Source organism: Aspergillus novofumigatus, assembly GCF_002847465.1.
Source record: "Aspergillus novofumigatus IBT 16806 chromosome Unknown P174scaffold_4, whole genome shotgun sequence".
NCBI classification, from domain to species: Eukaryota; Fungi; Ascomycota; class Eurotiomycetes; order Eurotiales; family Aspergillaceae; genus Aspergillus; species Aspergillus novofumigatus.
The window spans coordinates 3,198,646-3,217,427 of NW_020194277.1; the positions used below are offsets into that span (position 1 = coordinate 3,198,646).

At 51.8% G+C, this 18,782-nt stretch overlaps 8 protein-coding genes across 8 annotated transcripts; 5 read left to right on the forward strand and 3 right to left on the reverse strand.

Annotated features, from left to right (window-relative positions):
- hel10 (putative high expression lethality protein Hel10) lies at nt 1–987 on the forward strand. Its single transcript, XM_024821276.1, has one exon. It carries the CDS (start codon nt 130–132, stop codon nt 769–771), a length of 642 nt encoding a protein of 213 aa, XP_024683212.1. The 5' UTR covers nt 1–129; the 3' UTR covers nt 772–987.
- Nucleotides 988–1,485: 498 nt separating this feature from the next.
- P174DRAFT_441917 (mitochondrial 37S ribosomal protein uS2m) lies at nt 1,486–3,056 on the forward strand. The gene is made up of 3 exons (XM_024827459.1): nt 1,486–1,598; nt 1,668–1,862; nt 1,926–3,056. Exons 1-3 carry the CDS (start codon nt 1,568–1,570, stop codon nt 2,732–2,734), a joined length of 1,035 nt encoding a protein of 344 aa, XP_024683213.1. The 5' UTR covers nt 1,486–1,567; the 3' UTR covers nt 2,735–3,056.
- Nucleotides 3,057–3,136: 80 nt separating this feature from the next.
- P174DRAFT_390105 (putative alpha-glucosidase) lies at nt 3,137–5,827 on the reverse strand (the record flags this gene model as incomplete). Its single annotated transcript, XM_024823472.1, has 3 exons — nt 3,137–4,079; nt 4,143–4,173; nt 4,232–5,827. 3 exons carry the CDS (start codon nt 5,825–5,827, stop codon nt 3,157–3,159), a joined length of 2,550 nt encoding a protein of 849 aa, XP_024683214.1. The 3' UTR covers nt 3,137–3,156.
- Nucleotides 5,828–6,692: 865 nt separating this feature from the next.
- Nucleotides 6,693–8,931, forward strand: P174DRAFT_460675 (putative MFS transporter; the record flags this gene model as incomplete). Its single annotated transcript, XM_024829914.1, has 11 exons — nt 6,693–7,215; nt 7,275–7,372; nt 7,441–7,503; nt 7,561–7,613; nt 7,673–7,744; nt 7,806–7,919; nt 7,980–8,238; nt 8,282–8,307; nt 8,357–8,395; nt 8,544–8,574; nt 8,626–8,931. The coding sequence occupies 11 exons, from the start codon at nt 6,693–6,695 to the stop codon at nt 8,929–8,931; spliced, it is 1,584 nt and encodes a 527-aa protein (XP_024683215.1).
- Nucleotides 8,932–9,345: 414 nt separating this feature from the next.
- On the forward strand, nt 9,346–12,067 carry P174DRAFT_460676 (putative C6 transcription factor; the record flags this gene model as incomplete). The annotated part of the gene is given in 13 exon segments (XM_024829915.1): nt 9,346–9,395; nt 9,471–9,489; nt 9,541–9,572; nt 9,634–9,693; nt 9,749–9,983; nt 10,007–10,197; nt 10,343–10,449; nt 10,505–10,832; nt 10,886–11,013; nt 11,121–11,223; nt 11,275–11,294; nt 11,354–11,477; nt 11,497–12,067. 13 exon segments carry the CDS (start codon nt 9,346–9,348, stop codon nt 12,065–12,067), a joined length of 1,968 nt encoding a protein of 655 aa, XP_024683216.1.
- A 216-nt stretch (nt 12,068–12,283) lies between these two features.
- Nucleotides 12,284–13,419, reverse strand: P174DRAFT_370235 (putative mitochondrial carrier protein (Ymc1); the record flags this gene model as incomplete). Its single annotated transcript, XM_024822324.1, has 4 exons — nt 12,284–12,314; nt 12,365–12,993; nt 13,053–13,189; nt 13,314–13,419. The coding sequence occupies 4 exons, from the start codon at nt 13,417–13,419 to the stop codon at nt 12,284–12,286; spliced, it is 903 nt and encodes a 300-aa protein (XP_024683217.1).
- A 337-nt stretch (nt 13,420–13,756) lies between these two features.
- On the forward strand, nt 13,757–17,133 carry P174DRAFT_441921 (translation initiation factor 2). Its single transcript, XM_024827460.1, has 3 exons — nt 13,757–13,846; nt 13,902–16,689; nt 16,753–17,133. Exons 1-3 carry the CDS (start codon nt 13,823–13,825, stop codon nt 16,902–16,904), a joined length of 2,964 nt encoding a protein of 987 aa, XP_024683218.1. The 5' UTR covers nt 13,757–13,822; the 3' UTR covers nt 16,905–17,133.
- On the reverse strand, nt 17,106–18,271 carry P174DRAFT_441922 (uncharacterized protein). The gene is made up of 2 exons (XM_024827461.1): nt 17,812–18,271; nt 17,106–17,655 (listed from the first exon to the last, which is right to left on the reverse strand). The coding sequence occupies exons 1-2, from the start codon at nt 18,052–18,054 to the stop codon at nt 17,179–17,181; spliced, it is 720 nt and encodes a 239-aa protein (XP_024683219.1). The 5' UTR covers nt 18,055–18,271; the 3' UTR covers nt 17,106–17,178.
- Between the last annotated feature and the right edge of the window lie 511 nt (nt 18,272–18,782).

Genomic DNA, 18,782 nt, shown 5'->3' on the forward strand with positions numbered 1-18,782 from the left:
CGGGCGCCCCTTGAACTTTACCTCTGCTTCATCATTCTTGAGTCAATCACACATCGTCTCCTCTTGAGAGTCCCATCTTACCCACCTTCTATTACTCCAACACACTCCCAATACACTCCGAACACAATAATGTCCGGTCCTTACGATCAATATTCCCAGCAGCAAGGCTACGGCCAGGGCCAGGGTCAATACCAGCAGGGAGGATACCCCAAGGCGGCTATGGACAGCAGCCTTACTCTAACCAGCAATACGGCCAACAGCATGGTCAGCAACACGGTCAATACGGAGGCTCTGGTGACTACTACAACCAGCAGCGCGATTACAACCAGGATCAGTACGGCCAGCACCAGCAGAGCCAATACGGCCAACACGACCACCACGGTCAACAACACCAAGGCCAGGGGTCATACGGGCAGCCTGGGTATGTCACCTGCCCCACCACTCTCTTCTCACGTACATAAACTTCCGGTAACATCAGCTGACATTTTTCTCTCTCTAGCTACAATGACCAGAACGCTCCCGGTGGAGCCCAAGAGGGCGAACGAGGACTCGGTGGTGCTCTCGCGGGCGGTCTCGCGGGTGGATTTGCAGGCCACAAAGCTGACCACGGTATTCTGGGTACCATCGGAGGTGCCATCATGGGATCCGTCCTGGAAGACGCCGTCAAGAAGCACAAGCACAAGGACGGTTCCTCCGGACACGGCAGCTACGGTGGCTCCCAGTACGGAAGTCACCAAGGCCAGCCTGGTTCGTCAAGCGGCGGTAGTCTGATGAATAACCTGGGCGGCTTCTTCAACAAGAAATAGATTTCTTGGGTCGTGCTCGACTGAGCCGGTCCAGAGTACCGCAAGCTTAGAGTCAACTTCTGCGAGTTTGTCTTTTCTTATTTGATGACTTTGACCTGCACGAGGATGCCTTGCTATTGTTTCCCTTGCTTTGTCTTGATACCGATGTTGCATATGATGATATGAGGCACTTTGCTTGACGGCCGATGAATAGATTTGATTTGTTTCGATCTGCACATTGAAGACGAGGACTTTGTAGACCGTATATTGCGCCAAAGTAACGTGAGCGATGCTGATTGATTTGGTCAATGCAGGCCAAAGAACATTGCTAACATTGAAGCTACTGGTTTCGTCAATCATCAAGCGGCCTAGATGTTTATCTACCGAATGAGCTTGACCCGAGATGTTACCAGTTCACTCAGATCCGAGCATCGTCTGCAGTCTTTGTAGGTGACTTGAATGTCATAGTAGTACTTACGGTGTCAACATGACTCTCGAGCCGCCTGACCATAGCTTCATCGCGAGACAAACCGGGTCGTCTTGTTAGGTCTTTATAGCGGGCCGAGAATTGCTTGAGGACTGGGAACTTTGCCTCTTCTTGTCCTATCTGAAGTCCCCGACGACTGGCTCGTTTGCGAACAACCCTAAAATGGACTAGCATACACTTTGTGTGTGCCTCAGGCCCCAACTTCCGCCAAGCCCGACATCAAAAGTTCGATCGGCCGGAAACTGAGCATTTCGCATACGGAGCAGCTCAACCTTCTAATTTAGCATAATTCAAAATGATTGTTCGACAATTATGCATGCGGCAGAGTATGTGTCCAATTGATAATTCTTTGATAGAACATCATTTGGAATCTGTTGCTAATCAGTCTTCTGCAGGCCGCCAATTTGCTCTCAACCGACAGACTCGCATCTTGAGCCGATTCTCCTCGACAGGAACTCCTGTCGAAACCGCAGAAGAAACCCCCGCAAAAGAAGTAACGCAGCAGCCGGCTTCATCTGCCAGCACCGTGAATGAGTCAGGATCAGTAGTATTGTCAGCCAAGGAGGCGTGGCACAAGCGCGAAGTGCAAAGTGAGCGAGAACGAACAACCTTCCTCCATCTCCTGCTGGAGTTCTGACTTTGTACCCTTGCAGGACATAAATTTCACGCCCTCGGTAGTGATGTAGCAGTCGCGTACCAACCAGAAGATCTGATCCGAAATCCCCCTCGACCCTCCGATATCACCCTCGAATTGCTCCTCGCATCTCAAACACACCTCGGCCATTCTACTTCTCGCTGGAACCCGCAGAACTCGCGCTATATCTTTGGTATTCGAGAAGGTGTTCATATTATTTCGCTCGATATAACTGCAGCGCACTTGCGGCGTGCAGCCAAGGTTGTGGAAGAGGTTGCTGCCCGAGGTGGATTGATTCTTTTCGTCGGCACACGAAAGGGCCAGAAACGGGCAGTTGTCCGGGCTGCGGAGCTGGCCAAAGGCTACCACATTTTTGAGCGTTGGATTCCTGGCAGCTTGACCAACGGACAACAGATCTTGGGCCATTGCGATACTAAGGTGGTAAATGCGTTTGACGAAGAATTGCCGGAATTCAAGGATCTTCGGACGGATCAGCCGGCCATCAAGCCGGACCTTGTGGTGTGCTTCAATCCTGTTGAGAATGTTGTTTTGCTGCACGAGTGCGGCTTGAACAATGTTCCAACCATCGGCATCATTGATACGGATGCCGACCCAACTCAAGTGACTTACCCCATTCCTGCGAATGACGACAGTTTGCGTTCCGTGGCTGTCATTGCTGGTGTTCTGGGAAGGGCCGGAGAGGCAGGCCAAAAACGGAGACTGGAGGAGGCGAAGAAGGGCAAGATCACACACAGACTCCCTACACTGAAGGAGCTCGGCATCAAGCTTTCAGAGAATGTGACTGAGACCGCCGAAAACAAGCAATGATGTATGTTGACTCCTAGTGAGGTTTTGTTATTTCATACCCAAAGTTCAGCATTTCGATCGACTGAGGGATTGTACTGTATAGAGCTATGTAAAGCTTTCTCGCTTCCTGGTGCGATCATCTGTATTAACAGCTTCAATTCAAGTCAACTTTCTGGAGATCTTCCTTTATAGCGTCTCAAGAAAGCGGCCATATTAATACGGATCCATATCTTCTTCGGTATCCAGTTCAGCCGGGTGTTCAACCGCGAAATTTTGAAGCAATATCTTCAAGAAGGTCGATCTTAATTCTCTTAAAACTATTCTATCTTTCTATTCTGCAACGCCAAGCCCTCTCTTTCTTTCCTTTCATTTGTGCATAGCCTTATTACCAACTACAGGGTATCGGCTATTTAAATACAGTGTGACTCATCACGCTGTAGCATCTAATTCTTCAAAGTATATACAACGCGGCCTCGAGAGTCTTTACCCTTGTATTCAACGGGCCTGCCATCATCAGACACAACGCGTCTCTCATCGCCGTTGTGCAAGATGATATCCAGATCCTTCCAAGCGGGATCAAAGCCGCTCTCTTCGTCGCGTTTGAATCCAACGGTCACCTTCTCCTCCGTCGAGCTGTAGCTGATGGTGTACGTTGACGTCTTAGGCTGCAGGGAAATTCCGTCATCCTCAAACCAGCTAGAGGAGAAGACGCGACCATGAGAGCTGCCCTTGGGAGGGAATATCTCAACGCCTCTGTAGTCGTCGAGTTCCTCTACCGCCAATGAAGCCTCGGTCTCATCCCCAGGCACTCTGGTTTGAACGGGCTTTCCAACAGGAATGGCACCACCGATGCGCGCGACAAGCGGGATGCTTTCTCTCCATTGCGAGGGGATCTCGACCCACTGGCCGGAGGCGTAATAGGTGTAGGGCGAGTTCATGTTGACATACCCAAAGTCGAACTCATCGTTCGCCTTACGGGGAAGGTACATCTTCGCGACGGTTACACCGGGCTCGTACACGCCTCCGACGAGAATCGTGTCACCGAACCAGAACTGTTCTTCTCCGGACTTGAGGGCCTTGGTCCAGACCTCGGGATCGGACTCGTATCCCCATCCAATCCAGCGCTGAGGCGGAGAAGCGGTCAGATGGCTCTCCAGACCAAGGGAGTATATGTAGGGGAGGATCTCATAACGGCGCTTGATGGTATCGCGGACCAGCGGAGTGATCTCAGGGTACATCCAGGGCTCAATGACATCTCCGACGGAGGTGTTTCCGGGCGACGTTTTGAAGCAGTTGATGGCGAATCGAGGAGAATGGATACCTAGTTGGACCCATCGGAGGAGGAGTTCGGGCGAGGGTTGAGGGCCTGATCGAGGAAAACAGTCAGATTGCTCGTCTTTCATCAGTACTTTCAAGGGAGGAGGCATACCTTCGAAGCCACCAATATCATGGCCGCAGCACTATCAGAAGTCAGCATGAAGTGTTCCGCCGGCTCAGTCTGCTATGGTGGAGTCTTACCTGCAACAGTGAAATGCCGGCGTTTAATGATAAGGCGTTTGCGCCTTTCATGCTCTCCCAACTGGTCACATTGTCTCCACTCCAAGAGCTTGCTGCATACCGAAGAGTGCCAGCAGTGGCGCTTCTTGTGAGAACGAATGGTCTGTATTTAGGCTCCATGTCGACCAAAGCATCGTGAGAGGCTTTGCCCATGAGCTCAGTATGCATTGCGCGACCCCAGAGCCCGACGGATTTGTCGCTCTGTGTCTTCGCCTGTTCAGCGACTACTGATCCATCCAGAGCCAGTTGCCATTCATCATCGGGAAGCGTATATTCGTTGTTGTCGTTCCACATGCCATCGATTCCGGCTCGCTTCAGGCTCTGGACACCTTCATACCACCATCGGAAAGCGAAGGAGGAGGTAAAATCAATGTGGCATCCATCACCACCGGTTGCGCCTCCTGCGCTCCATAGTCTCATTGTGCCCGGTTCCTGAGTATCAGGCTTCTTGAACAGTGCTCCGGCACTAACAAGCTTCTGGTAATCTGGATGCGACGCAAGCACAAAGGGCTTGATGTTGGTAAGGAGTCTGATTCCTCGAGCATGGTACTTCTTAATCCACTCTTCGGGGTTGGGGAACCGATACTTGTTCCAGGTGAAGACATTGCGGACCTTGGGTTCTGTCTCCGCAATTGAGTAGCCGGAGCTCATCTGGTGGGCAGAGCATGGAATTCCGTGCTCCTTGAGCTTGTCTGCGAACTCCATGAGTCCTTGGTGCGCAGGTGGGTCATCAAGCATGGTGTACTTGTAACCTCCAGAGATGTACCCATAAGCCCAGCGAGGTACAAGGAGCGGGAAGCCAAGAAGCTCTGCATATTGCCTCACGGTATCCTTGAGTGTTTTCCCTACGATCAGATACTGCTCGAGGCCTCCATAGTCTTGACGGTACACCTTGAAGTGACCCCAGAGTCCATCGATTTCGGAACCGACTGACCACGTCCCTCTGGCGTGTGTTGTTGAGAAGATGGCCACGCAACCAGCGGGAGTCACTTTGATCAGCAATGGGATGTGCTTATACAACGGATCTGTGTTGTAAACATCATACCCGAAGCTGTCTGTCGCCGAAAGCTGGAAGTGACGCCCGGTGAGATCCATGGGCGCCCTCTTCTCTCCCAGCCCAACATGAAGGGCATTTCGGTCGTGCTCAGAATAGTGCGCGATGCCGGTTGCATCGGCCACGTACGAGCGCAATGGCAGATCTCGGTGAAGGGGCATCTCTTCACCGGTCCACGACAACGAGACTACTGGAGTATTGCTCCATTCCACAGTGGCCGTCACGCCGCCGACCTCAATTGTCTTGGATGAACCGCCACCGGTGGCAGATACCTTAATGCCATCGAGGTCTGTCTTTGGCTTCGAAATGCTCGGGTAGGGAGGAAGAGGATGGTCTCGTGAGGAAAATGTCACACGGAAAAGGTTTTGACGGATTGGTTCGAATGAGAAATCAAAGGAACGATCTTTCGAGTTTCCTGAGCGCAGATGTACTGAGGGGACCGCCGCGGTATTTCCTGAAGGCTGTTCTTGGTAGCCTTTGGGGCAGAATTCTTTTTGAGGCATGATTGCTTATAGTTCGTCCGGTACGCCGGGAGGTCAATTGATTCGAAAGAAGCAAGCCAGGAAACTCTCGCGGAGAATCTACAGCAGAAAAGTCTACAGTACGACGACATCATATCTATTTCAATGCTTCCCCTCATTATCCCCTCATTCGAAAAAGGGTAAGGTGGAGAAGCCTATGAGTGGTGTCACTGAGGAGTATATGATCGGACTTCGGCCTCCATCTCCGTTGACGTTCTTCATCCCCGCAGAATTTCATCGGCCCATCGCCGTCTTCTCCGCGATATGTCTCACATGGTGACTCTTCAAGTTGATCTGGCCATCGGGGTTTCCTGCCGAAATGCGACACTAAAGTATCCCCAGACTAACACGAACCTTCGCCCCGCTTTGAAGTCTTCCGGTCCCGTTTGATTGATTGGACGAGACATCGGAGGCTGCCCGTCGCTAAGAGTCATGCCATGCAATCCTGCGGTTTTAGCTTCATATTCCCATGTGCGACCAAGGCTAGATGGCGTTGGTCTCGCAATTGACTTTTGCAGATCCAGCTAATTATGTTTTCCCGCTGCCAGTTGCCATCGGGTTTTGGGTCGCGTCGTCCGGGGTTGTGCTCCCCCACGGGGTTCCCCATACCTCACCCTCTAACACACAGGTCCTGGGTGGATAAAAAGGTCTCCTTGATCAACATGACAGGTCGTCAAGGAATCGAGTTTGTATGCTCGCAGATCCCACAGTGACCTCGGCGACGCATACTAACAAAGTCACGCCCTCTCCTTTCTCCTTCTCAGCTTGTCTTTTGGCGCTTTAGGCACCTGAAGAATACTTCGCCCATCTGGAACTTCAATCAAGGCCAGAGAAGCACAAGGGAACCATGTCCCTAGGAGCAGAGCCGGCACACGGTAAGGGCAGAGATGAGGAACTGATTGAGACAGTTCATCCTGCCCCTTATCAAGGTCATACGCAACATAGCGAGACAAAGAAAGATGACGCCCTTCAGCTCATTGAGCAAGTGGGCCACTCGACAGTCCTCACCGCAGAGAATAACGCACGGGTTCTGCGACAGATCGACTTGAGGCTGTTGCCTATCCTCTTGGGCATCTATTTCCTGCAACAGCTCGACAAGTCGACCCTCTCGTATGCCTCAGTTTTCGGTTTGATCGAGAAAGCCCATCTCCATGGCAAACAATACTCTTGGTTAGGCTCGGTGGTCTATGTCGCGCAGCTCGTTGCTCAGCCCCTTATCGCCTACATCTTGGTGAAGGTCCCCCTGGGGAAATTCTTAGCCGCCACCACTCTTTTGTGGGGTGTCTCGTTGACATGCATGACGGCGGCGAACACCTTCCCAGGCCTGCTGGTCTGTCGGATGTTCCTTGGTCTGTTTGAGGCCGGAGTTGGTGAGTCTTTAAATATTATTGTCAGCATCTATCCTTGATTACTGACTGTGAGAGCGAAGCTCCCGCTTTCATCGCCGTTACGCAGATGTGGTATCGTCGGCTCGAGCAGCCTGTTCGACTGGGCTCATGGTACGCCATGAATGGTGTGGTGTTTATGGTAAGTTTAGCATCTGGAAACGTTCAAGCTTTCTTTAGAGGTGTGTTAACAAAAATCTTACCAAATAGTTTGGTAGTCTTATAACTTGGGGCCTTGGACATATCGCGTCGTCGGTCTTCGAACCCTACCAGGTCAGTGATACTGCATCTGTTCAACGTTCACGAACGTATGACTGACTATCAAAATAGATTATCTTCCTCTTTTTCGGTCTCATTACCGTCGTGTTCTCCGTGGTAGTTCTGTAAGTAGATGCTGATCAACCATCCCTAATGCTGGAAGCTGCTAATGCGGATTGTCCAGGCTTTATATGCCAGACTCGCCCATTCGTGCTAAATTTCTTAACGAGGAAGACAAACTGATCGCTATTGAAAGGTATTCTACCAGAAGATTTCGGCGCAAGCATTATGGCACATTGGTCCTAACGATGATTTAGACTTCGCATGAACCAGCAAGGAATCGAGACTCACCACTGGAACTGGGACCATGTGAAAGAGACCTGCTTGGATCTGAAGTCATGGGTTTGGTTTGCTCTGATGTTTTCCATCTCGTAAGAGGACCAGGAACTCATTATACCGAGAGTGTGGCTCACACGAAGCAGGATCCCTAGCGGCGGCATATCCACCTTCGGCCCTCTTATTATCAAGGCCTTTGGATTTGATCAGTTCAAGACCATTCTTTTCAACATTCCGTTCGGTGCAGTACAGCTTGTGGCCACTATGGGTGGAGCGTGGCTGGCAACCTTCATCAAAATGAAGGGGCCTATAGTCATTCTCTTGTGTCTACCGCCAATTGCTGGCTGCGTAATGCTACTGCAAATTGCGCACGATGCGGAACATCGGGGCGCTCTGCTTGCTGGATATTACATTGTAAGTCATGAAGACCCTTCTTGAGGAGTGTCGCTAACAACAGCCAGCTTTCCGTCTACCCTGGCATCAGTATGTTTCCTACGAGGTATGCTTTTTACTGTAGCTGACCGATCATTAGCACCTATGGTCTACTCCTGGTCTGCTGCGAACACTGCCGGTGAAACGAAGAAAAAAGTGACGACTGGCCTGTTGATTGTCGGACAATGCGTCGGCAACGTACGTGTGACTACAGCAGAATGACAACAGAGAGTCTCATGCTAATGTTTCCCAGATCATTGGTCCCACTCTCTACACAACCGCTGAAGCGCCGCTTTACAGACGTGGTCTGCTCTCCAAGTAAGCAATGAGACTCACACCGACCTGTTCCAGCACACTAACGAAAAACAGCCTCGCCATGTTCTGCGTACTGGTTCTTCTCTGCATGTAAGTTATCTTCTTCTCCTTTGCGGCACTCAAGCTCTAACCCTCACGTTTAGTATCAACCTGGTGTACCTCTGGTTTCTCAACAAGAAGCACTCCCAGAAGCGAGTTTCAATGGGCAAGAATGCGACAATCATTGATCACTCGATGTACGCTGTTGGTGATGGTCCAGTAGACAAGGAGGGTGTGCCTATCCAGCAGGCTGCCACGGAAGACAATGCGTTCAAGGACCTTACGGATTGGCAAAACGAGGACTTTGTCTATGTATTCTGATTTATATACATGTCTTTGTTGTTGTTGTTGTTGGTATCTGCTACTTGTATTATTGATTTAGTTGGATGGATATGATAACTCGCTCGGCTTATGATAAGTGCCTAATTTGATCATGAAGGAGTTCATTCAGACTCAAATTCGTCTTATATTTCTTAAACCCGAAGCATATGCCGACTAGATCCTTCCCAGCGCGTATAAAGACAACCAGTGGCACTGTTCCATTTAAGCATATACCTAAGAATGCTGCACACTGCCGAGCCGGCTTAATCCCGATGAGGGTGTCACCCCGCTGAGTCTATTTTCTCGACACTGTTCCCCTGAAATCTTGATTTCCCCAGATTCTCCCGCATTTAACGAGTAGCTGCCAGTATTTTACTGAACATGTGATATGTATTCACCCTGCGATGGATTCAGATGCATCATCCCGTGTCGTATCGGCTCCACCGGGTAAGAAGCGAATTCCGGTATGTCCCCCTCTCCCTATCCGTTGCGAGCACATGCGACAGTATTGCTGAGAAGTGGATTTAGAGAGCCTGTAGCGCTTGTCGAACATCAAAGGTATGTTGTATTTGTCTATGGTATTCTGTAAGTCGTCGCTAACATACCCAGGTCAAATGTGATGGGAAGAGGCCTTGCACCAGGTACCCTTCGCCACCACTGATACTCATTGCTAGGAGAGCGATGGTGCTGATTGTATTTCAGGTGCAACAAGCTAAAAAAGCGATGTGTCTTTTTCCACATCCCAAAGGACCCTGCTACAGAGTACGTTCTCGCACCTGCTTCCCGCCTACTCCCTGTGTAACTGACGCCTACGCAGGAGACTCGAAAATGTCGAAGCTGAAGTTCGTCATCTCAGAGAGCAAGTGGATGCTCTACGTGATCTCCTGCAGACATGTTCGAATTCAGACCCCCGAGGTCTCGTCAGTGAGAGACAGGCGCCTCATAGAGAGCATCTGCCTCCTAATGGACAAGGCCCAGACTGCCACATATCCCCTGCTTCTCAAATGATACTTAGGTCAACCATTGTGCCTCAACTTCCTGAGGCCAATTATGTAGAGGCCCGGCTGGCGACCAGCCAGGGGTACATGGCCTGGCCGCCAGCCCTGGAGAAGTTTCTACCCATTCTCGCATGCAAACCATCATCACAGAAGCAGGCAGTGTGACAAAGAGGAAACGGTCTGGCTTCGAGATACGCGATGAGCCAGTTGCAGATTTTATCTCGAAGGGCTTGATGACGCCAGACCATGCTATTTCTTGTTTTAACACGTGAGATCCCTTGCCAAAATTTGTGCTTTGTCCCGTCATTTGCTAACCAACGATGATACAGATTCTTCCAAGGTTGCGTATGTGTTGCGGTAGATCTGTATTTTCACCCGACATGCTAATACGTACATTGCCATAACCAGGACAGGTATATCCCGGTATTCGACCCCGAGTACGACACCTTCGATTCGGTGCGCTCGCGAAGCAGCATCCTACTCAACGCTATCTGCACGATAGGAAGCCGCATCGAACCCAGTAACTACAGATCTTGCTCTATGCCTCGTGAAGACGTTTTGCTAACGTATGTTAGGGTTCAGTCCTCAGATATCCGACATACTGCACGCAGAGCTCAAGAAATGGATCAATGTCATCATCCAAAACAAGAGGTTGAATTGCTTGGAGTCTGTTCAAGCATTGCTTGTTGTTGCCTGCTATTCTACGGAGCGCTCGTTGATATTATCCTTCGCGACTCGAATGGCCTTAGATCTGGACCTGGACGAAGCGTTTGAGGAGCTGACCCAGCGTATGTCGATGAAAGAAGTCGAGGACTTACATGGAACTTCTGGATCTACAGAGGAAGAGCGCAGTTTGATGCGAAAGTCCAGAACTTGGTTCGGGCTGCTGGTGTTGGAGCATATGTAAGCTGCTCTTGATCGATATTGGACGGATGGATTTGACAATCATCGTCTAGTTTTCGTGTCGATGGCGGCAAGCCACCGGGCATCCGACTGCTTGGGAACTCACGTCGGTGTCGAACCTTGCTCAAACATCCTTCATCGACTGTTCTGGATTTGCGTCTGTTCTCTCAAGTTGAGGTAGGTCGACGGAAAGACTCTTTGCTGTGAATAAGCTGACCATCGTTACAGCTAAACGCCATCAGAGGTAATTTAACTGATTTGACCTCTGAACGATTCACTGATCCTCAGCAGCTAGTATCAACGATACCTTGAGCGGCAAAGAGACTCTTATTCGCTCAGACATTGCTGGGTTCGTGCAAGAGGTCAAGGTTGAACTTGATATCTGGTTCGAGTTCGTATCCCTCCTTTCAACTCTATGGAGAGATATACTGACTGGTCTCAGTGATTGGTTACGCATCATCGGTAAGCTCATTGAAGGTTGACCAAGCTACCTAGAATGTTAAATGACTCACCCTCTACAGAAGACTCGATCCCCGCCGAAGCGGAAAAGCCGTTCCTCCTACTCGCACTGCGCGTGCAGAAATGCTGGGCCGAGATGATGCTCTACTGCAAGGCGCTGCGATCAATGGGCGTAGAGAACGTTGCGTGCGTTTTTCCGAACTAGATTTCCCCCCCGCCCCCCGGCTCGTCAGCTAACCTCCACCAGGGCAATGTCTCCCTCGGAGCGAAATATCCTCGTCATGGCCAAGGCAAGCGCCCGCAAACACCTGCGCCTGATCAGCGGCGAGCCGGACTTCTACCTCGCGAAACTCAAGTACGCCATGGACTTTGTCTGGGCTAAATGCGCCTTCTGCTTCCTTCTCCTCCTCAAGCTCTCCCGCCTCCTGCCGGAACGAAAAGAAGAACACCAGGAGCTCCTCGAGCACGGGAACCGACTGCTCAGCGAACTGACCAAGAGCGCGGACTCCCACGGCAACACTAATGGCAGTAGTAGGATCTACCTGCAGATTCTCAAGCTCAGCGTCGAGAAATACGGGAGGGCCGTGCAGGAGAGCGGGATGGACGTCGACCAGGCGGCCATGGTTCCCTTCTGGGAGCTGTTCGATGCGCAGGCGGATTTGCAGTCGTTTGTGCCTGAGCAGTTTGTGACCGAGTGGGATTTTCCAGGCCTGAATCTGTTCTATTTCCCTACCGCGTGGCAGGATTTCTTTGGGGATTTTTCATTGGCGATCTAGTTGATACCACTAGAGGATCAGCAAGTGTGAGGAATCGTTCCGAGTCTCATTATGATACGACCATGTACATATAAACAAATGCTCAGATATGCATAAGTATGAACATCCTTTCTATCTGCCTCATGAAACTTTCCCTTCAATCTCATGTTGAAATGGAACGAGATCTGGATATCTAATTGAAAGAAGCAATGCAAGAACACGACTGAATCGGCATATCTAGCCCAACGCTCTCATGGTGAGCTCGACACTGTAGCAAGTCAGCACGGAAATCATATCGACGATGCAAGAGGAACGTACACAGCAAAGGTACCCGCAGACACGGGCATAGCTCTCAGCAGAGTCGGCCCCAGGCCCTTCCAGAAGCCGCCAAAGCCCTCCGCGGCAAAAGTCTTCTTGAAACAGTCGGTCATGCTCTTGTATTGCTGCTGCGCACCGAATCCGTCGCACTGCATCTTACTCTTGACCACGTCGAAGGGGTAGCTGCTCAGCCACAGGACCTCACCGGCAAGACCACCGTAGGTCGCGACCTTGATGCTGGAGATCTCCTCACGCTTGATGTTGTTGCGCTTAGCGTCCTGGTTCATCAGGTACTCGAAGGTCAGAAACCAGGTACCGTAGGCCTGGGCTTCTCTGAAATATGTGACGTTCTGGCCCCTGTAGAGACCGCGCAACACGCCTCCCTGAGCAACGAGTTTCCGGATGCAGTCGAGCGGACCGCTGTATAAGCGGCCCTCGCCGTGAGGCTGCGTCTGCAGGCGGATACGGACGTGCTCAATGGGTCCCGAGAGGGCGGAGTTGGTGAGACCCGCGAAACTTCCGGCCAGATAGTACTGGCCGTAGGAGAGGGTCGGATCGGCATACTTCTTCTTGTTGAGCTCCTCCAGCCGTCTTCTGGCTTCATGGAACGCGCCGAATTGTACGCTAACCTGCAGGATATGAGTTCTTCTTGCCAGCAAATGTCAAGGAGTTGAATTTTAAGTCTTACACAGGCACCGATACCAACAAGTGGGGTCAAAGTTCCCTTGTAGAAAGCCAAGGGACCCTCATTCTTGAAGATTCTCGTGGCACAGTCAAGAGCGCTTTTGTACTCTGACGTTGTCTGTAACCGCACCTTGACAATATCTGACAAGTGTTAACCCAAGGTTTGGCTCTATCTGTGAGTCTCTGGTTCACCCACCAAAAGGTTGTCCTAGAAGCCGTTAGTATCGCAAGCGCGTACAATTGATTAGAAGTGATATCTACATACCAAGAAGCACCTGAGCAATGCCGCCCGCAGCACCAGCAGCCAGATCCTTGAGGGTGCGCAGAGCTCCTCCGCCCTTTTGCATGTCCTCAAAAGCCTCCGACTCCATCTTGGCGTGACAATTGACTGAGTTTCTCTGCGATAAGACTCAGCGGCAATTGGCGCGGGTTATCTGCCACAAGATGATTCGGCGCGAGAATAGAGGATTTGTCTCACTTCCTCGGAGGACCAGAGGAAACTCCCAAGGGATATGAAAGATCCTAGCACCTCTTATCGGGGCGGAATGGTGGAATCTCTCCACTGCAGCCATCCACATCTTCGTCTCCGATTCGGCAGATACGCCGATGCACGTGACCTCGGACGCGGGAAACAAAAGTCTGGAAACGCGTATTTCATTTACCGGGTACGTAACCGTGTATCGTCTGGAAATTTGACCCCCGAGGGAAACGCTCCGACTATCATAGCAGCGCTGGAGAGAGAGAGAGAGAGGGTATGATCTCTTCCATCGAATTATGCATAGGAGGTTAGTGGTAGAGGTAAGTGATCTCGACTGCAATCGTCGATTATGATTCTGATCCAGAAACATCACAGCTCTCTCGCCGTCACGGGCCCGAATGGTCTTGCCCAGCCAGGTCCAGGAAATCTGCTTCTGCTCCGATACCAGCCTATGTTCCCCGACGGAGCTTTCGTTCATCCCTCGCGGTCCTTGAATCGTCGTCCGAGTCAGCAAATCCCAGCGAAGATGGGTCGATATCCCGTCCAACATGGGGAGGATCGAAAATTGGTGGTCGCTGGGGAGCTAAGCAGGCGCTTAAACCGGCCACATTGAGTCCGGCAGAACAAGCGCTTCGCGATTCGTTGATAGCAAGGAAGGAAGTCGCCGCGAAGGAGAAAGAGGCGGAGAAACAGCGGCGGCAGGGGCTTGCGCTACATGAAAAGACGGACGATTCGTTACGAGTGCTCGATGTTTCTGGAACGAGGCAAAACTCCGCTTCGTTACGGGAGCGCCAGCCAGAGAAGAATGTCGATGTAGCTTTTTCGAGCAGACCAGCGAAAAAACTTCGAGGGAAGGATTGGGAATGCCCACGATGCCAGTACGATTGTTTCGGGAGAAACAACACCTGCCCACGCTGTAATACCCCAAAGCCGAAATTGGACGCGCCAGCCCCGGGGTCGCCTCGTCAGATCAAACAAGAGCAGAACGCCTTAAAGATTCGGAGGCTCGGCCAGTCGTTGCAGTCGGAATATGTACGCTCGGAACGCCGTCTCGGGGAATTGATCCCAAAGGCCGGAGGTTTGAGAAACACCACGCCTGATAACTATCTTGTGGAGACAGGACGCAAGACCGAATCTCCACCTGCATCAACAGAATCAGAGAAGCAGTCAATGGCAGAACAGCGACTGTCGAACGCTAGGGATAAGGTTACAGAAAGCCGCGGTGCCGACCGCCAAGCTTCTGGAGCAGGGCGCAAATCATCCAAACCGGAGGCAGACCCATGGACATGGGACCAGTCAGCTCTGGAGAAACTCCAACAGACATACGAGGCAGAAGCTCAGAGTGGGCAAAAGCCCAAGCGGTGGGAAGGTCGCAAGGAGCGAGGGGATGGTATTGAGGACGAAGAATTTGACCCAGAAGACGACCGCCGCCGTCGCCGCCAGGAACGTAAGCGCCAGAAGAAAGAGAAGGCCCGGCAGAAGGAGCTCGAGGCGGCGGCTCCCAGCCCTCTCTACCTTCCGGAATTCATCAGCGTCAGCAACCTCGCTGATGTCATTGGTGTGCGGCCGGCACAATTCGTTCGGAGGATGGAGGAAATGGGATTTGAAGATGTCTCGTACAGCCATATTCTTGATGCTGAAACAGCAGGCTTGATCGCGAGCGAGTACAACTTCGAACCTATCTTCGAGACCGATGATCAGGACCTGGTTGCTGCTCCCGAGCCAGAAGACAAGTCCGCATTGCCGCCTAGGCCACCGGTAGTGACGATTATGGGTCACGTCGATCACGGCAAAACCACCATTTTGGACTGGCTCCGAAAGTCATCTGTGGCCGCATCGGAGCACGGGGGTATCACACAGCACATTGGTGCATTCTCCGTAGCTATGCCTTCGGGCAAGACTATCACCTTCTTGGACACTCCTGGCCACGCAGCCTTCTTGGATATGCGTCGTCGCGGTGCGAATGTAACTGACATTGTTGTGCTGGTGGTTGCTGCGGATGATAGTGTCAAACCACAGACTATTGAGGCCATCAAGCACGCCACCCAATCCAATGTTCCCATCATTGTCGCTATCAGCAAAATCGACAAAGAAGGTATCAACCCAGAAAAGGTCAAGCAGGACCTATCCGTACATGGTGTCCACGTGGAAGACTACGGGGGCGATGTCCAAGCTATCGGGGTCAGCGGGAAAACCGGCCAGGGCATGTTGGAACTCGAGGAGGCTATTGTCACCCTCTCGGAAGTTCTTGACTATCGAGCCGACAAAGCTGGTGCGGTGGAAGGATGGGTGATTGAAGCTACAACGAAGAGCTATGGACGTGTTGCGACGGCTCTCATCAGACGTGGTACCCTGCGACCGGGAGATATCATCGTTGCTGGTACAACGTGGGCTCGTGTTCGCACGCTTCGCAATGAAGCCGGTGTCGCCGTTTCCGAAGCTACTCCCGGCATGCCGGTGGAAATTGATGGTTGGAGAGAGCAGCCCACCGCCGGTACCGAGATTCTTCAGGCGGAGGACGAGCAGCATGCCAAGGACGTCGTGGAGTACCGCCAGGAGAAGTCGGAGACTCAGAGACTGAGTGAGGACACATCGGCCATCAACGAAGCACGCCGAGAACAGCAAGAAAAGCGACGGCAAGAGGAGAACGAAGGAGCGGAAGCTCTTGCTGACCAGGATGCATCCGGACCCAAACCGGTGCATTTCATCATTAAGGCCGATGTTGGCGGTTCCGCCGAGGCGGTGCTCAATTCAGTGACGGCCATTGGCAACAACGAGGTCTACGCCAATGTGCTTCGCTCTGAGGTCGGGCCCATCAGTGAGTTCGACATTGAGCATGCGGCCACAGCAAGCGGCAACATCATCTCTTTCAATATGCCGATCGACCCTGCCATGTCCCGGATGGCAGAACTGCGGGGGGTCAGAATCATGAATCACAACATCATCTACAAGCTCATGGACGAAGTCAAGGCGGCGCTCAGTGAGCATCTGGCGCCATCGGTCACACAGCGTGTTACGGGTGAAGCAGAGGTCGGTCAGATCTTCGAGATCACTCTCAAGGGAAGAGAGAAGGTTGCTATTGCGGGGTGCAAAGTCCGTAATGGTGTGATCCACCGGGCGAGGAAGGTTCGAGTGTTGAGAGGACAGGACACGATCTATGATGGTATGTTTATTCTTTTTTGGGGACCTGCCGGTTGAAGGCGTGGATGACTGACTGAAAGTATAGGCACGATTGCGTCACTGAAGAACGTCAAGAAGGACGTGACCGAATCGCGCAAAGACACGGAGTGTGGTATCGGCTTCGAAGGCTGGACCGACTTTGCTGTGGGTGATCACATCCAGTGCTACGAAGAGATCTACGAGAAGAGATACCTCTAAGCTTTTCTCGATCTCAGTCACTGAGACGACCTGCTCTTCTGTAACCTCGTCTGGCAGATTACTGTATTCTTACCTGGTTGAATGCCTTCTCTTCTCTTGTGCAGATTGACACGATAGATATACACAGGTTTGGGAAAAGTCGCATATACCTGGAGATTTGCGTCTCATGTACAATAGGATATCATTATCTACATAGACTTTTCAAGACAAGACTACGTCGCTAAATCTAATCTCAAGGAAGAATTGCATGGTCCCAAACTCTAGGTAGTAGCTTTCACCTCGCCTTCCACCTCACCCTTCCCACCCACTTCGCCCAATCCTGCACGTCCTCCCTCTCCATTATCCTCTCGACGGTATAGTACTCCCTCGCCAGCTCCTCGTTACTCGCCATCCGATGCACGAAAGTATGACACGCCCGACACAGCCACGCCACACTATTCAGCATCCACTCCTCATGCCACCCCTTCTTGAGCACCTTTGCATGCACCCCGCGCGGAATCAGATGGTGATACGAGAGGGGGATCCAGTCGCGCTCGCAGATCTCGCAGGCGTCGGTGCGCGTCGTCGCCCATACCGGCGGCGCGGCGGTCACGCTTGCCACGTACTCGCTCAGCACTGGCGAAAAGAAGTCCGGGACGTCGGAGGGATCGGGGACGAGGCCGTAGACGGAGAGGGAGTCGCAGACGGCGACGGGGACGGTGGCTGTTATAGACTCGAGGAGGGGGCGGGGAGCGGGGAGGGGCGTATTTGTCTGCGAGGACGGGGTCGTGCTGGATGGATGAGTAGGAGAGAGTCTGAAGGTCTGGTGGTAGTGCGGGGAAGGTTTCTGATGCGAGGAACTGTAGCAGTAGCTTTTGGTTCAGTATACCTCTACACCCTCGGGGACTCTGTAAGGCGGGGTTCGTACATCGATGAACTCGGCCAACTCTTCTGGATTCACGCGAGATGGTAGAGGTAAGGGACCCGTATCCGTGGTATCGGTGCCAGCTCCATCAGTAGCGAGTTTCCTGGTGCCACGTTTGGATTTCTGTGCTTTTCGCTTTACTACCCGGTTCGGTCTGCCATTATCGTATCTTTGTACGATTGCGCTGGAGAGACATTCCCGAAAGACCTCGTAATTGCTCCCCTCGCTGGTTCCACGCGAGGCCATCGAGCCGTATAGACTGATGCTGACTCTGCTGGCGTAGATGTCGTAGTCTGGCAATGCGCGATGCTTGTCCGGGTTTGGAGGTGGAAACACGAACCATCGCCGCCAGCCTTTTCGAGAACCGTCATCATCGCTGGTGTTGTTGCCTACGATGGCTGGGGCGATTAAGGTGCATCTCTGCTACTGACCTTTGCCAACCAGTCGACTGTATACTGTGAACTGACTTATTTGATCTCTGGAACAATAAATGTCAAGTACAGAAATTGTGGTAGCTCTTGGATATCTATGGCACCGTCGTCTCCCCCGACACTATCGGCAAGGGACTGGGGCTAATAGCTATTTCGACGAAACCATGGCACACAGAATTGCGAAAACCTGGAGAGCAATTCAATTGAATATACCGAGACTGACTGAGCAGCATGCGTAACCTCTCTCAAATTTAGCCGATATTTACATTGAGCTACACATTGTCCCTGCCTGACCACGAGTGCATATCCTACGTGAAAGTGACAAGGAACGCCCGTTGGCAATCGCTTGCAGAAACAGATGCATTATGGCAGTACCGATCTCACAACTTGATGAATGCTCACGACAACATGGTCACCTTTCCGGATGTGAACGAAGCGTTCCGAGAAATGGCAGCGGTCCCGAATATGAAGATGGTCGTCCGGCACCCATTCAAATATTTCCAACGCGATTCTGCGCTCAAAGGGTCTTGTAATCCACGCAGG

What these genes read in the sequence shown, in the direction of transcription:
- P174DRAFT_441921 (XM_024827460.1), top strand. Translation starts at nt 13,823, where the DNA reads ATGCATAGGAGGTTAGTGGTAGAG. An exon ending in ATAGGAGGTTAGTGGTAGAG is followed by an intron (nt 13,847 to 13,901) that starts GTAAGTGATCTC and finishes GAAACATCACAG; the next exon opens with CTCTCTCGCCGTCACGGGCC. An exon ending in ACAGGACACGATCTATGATG is followed by an intron (nt 16,690 to 16,752) that starts GTATGTTTATTC and finishes CTGAAAGTATAG; the next exon opens with GCACGATTGCGTCACTGAAG.
- hel10 (XM_024821276.1), top strand. Translation starts at nt 130, where the DNA reads ATGTCCGGTCCTTACGATCAATATTCCCAGCAGCAAGGCTACGGCCAG.
- P174DRAFT_441917 (XM_024827459.1), top strand. Translation starts at nt 1,568, where the DNA reads ATGATTGTTCGACAATTATGCATGCGGCAGA. An exon ending in ACAATTATGCATGCGGCAGA is followed by an intron (nt 1,599 to 1,667) that starts GTATGTGTCCAA and finishes AGTCTTCTGCAG; the next exon opens with GCCGCCAATTTGCTCTCAAC. An exon ending in GCACAAGCGCGAAGTGCAAA is followed by an intron (nt 1,863 to 1,925) that starts GTGAGCGAGAAC and finishes GTACCCTTGCAG; the next exon opens with GACATAAATTTCACGCCCTC.
- P174DRAFT_441922 (XM_024827461.1), bottom strand. Translation starts at nt 18,054, where the DNA reads ATGGCCTCGCGTGGAACCAGCGAGGGGAGCAATTACGAGGTCTTTCGG. An exon ending in AGTTGGCCGAGTTCATCGAT is followed by an intron (nt 17,656 to 17,811) that starts GTACGAACCCCG and finishes CCGTCCTCGCAG; the next exon opens with ACAAATACGCCCCTCCCCGC.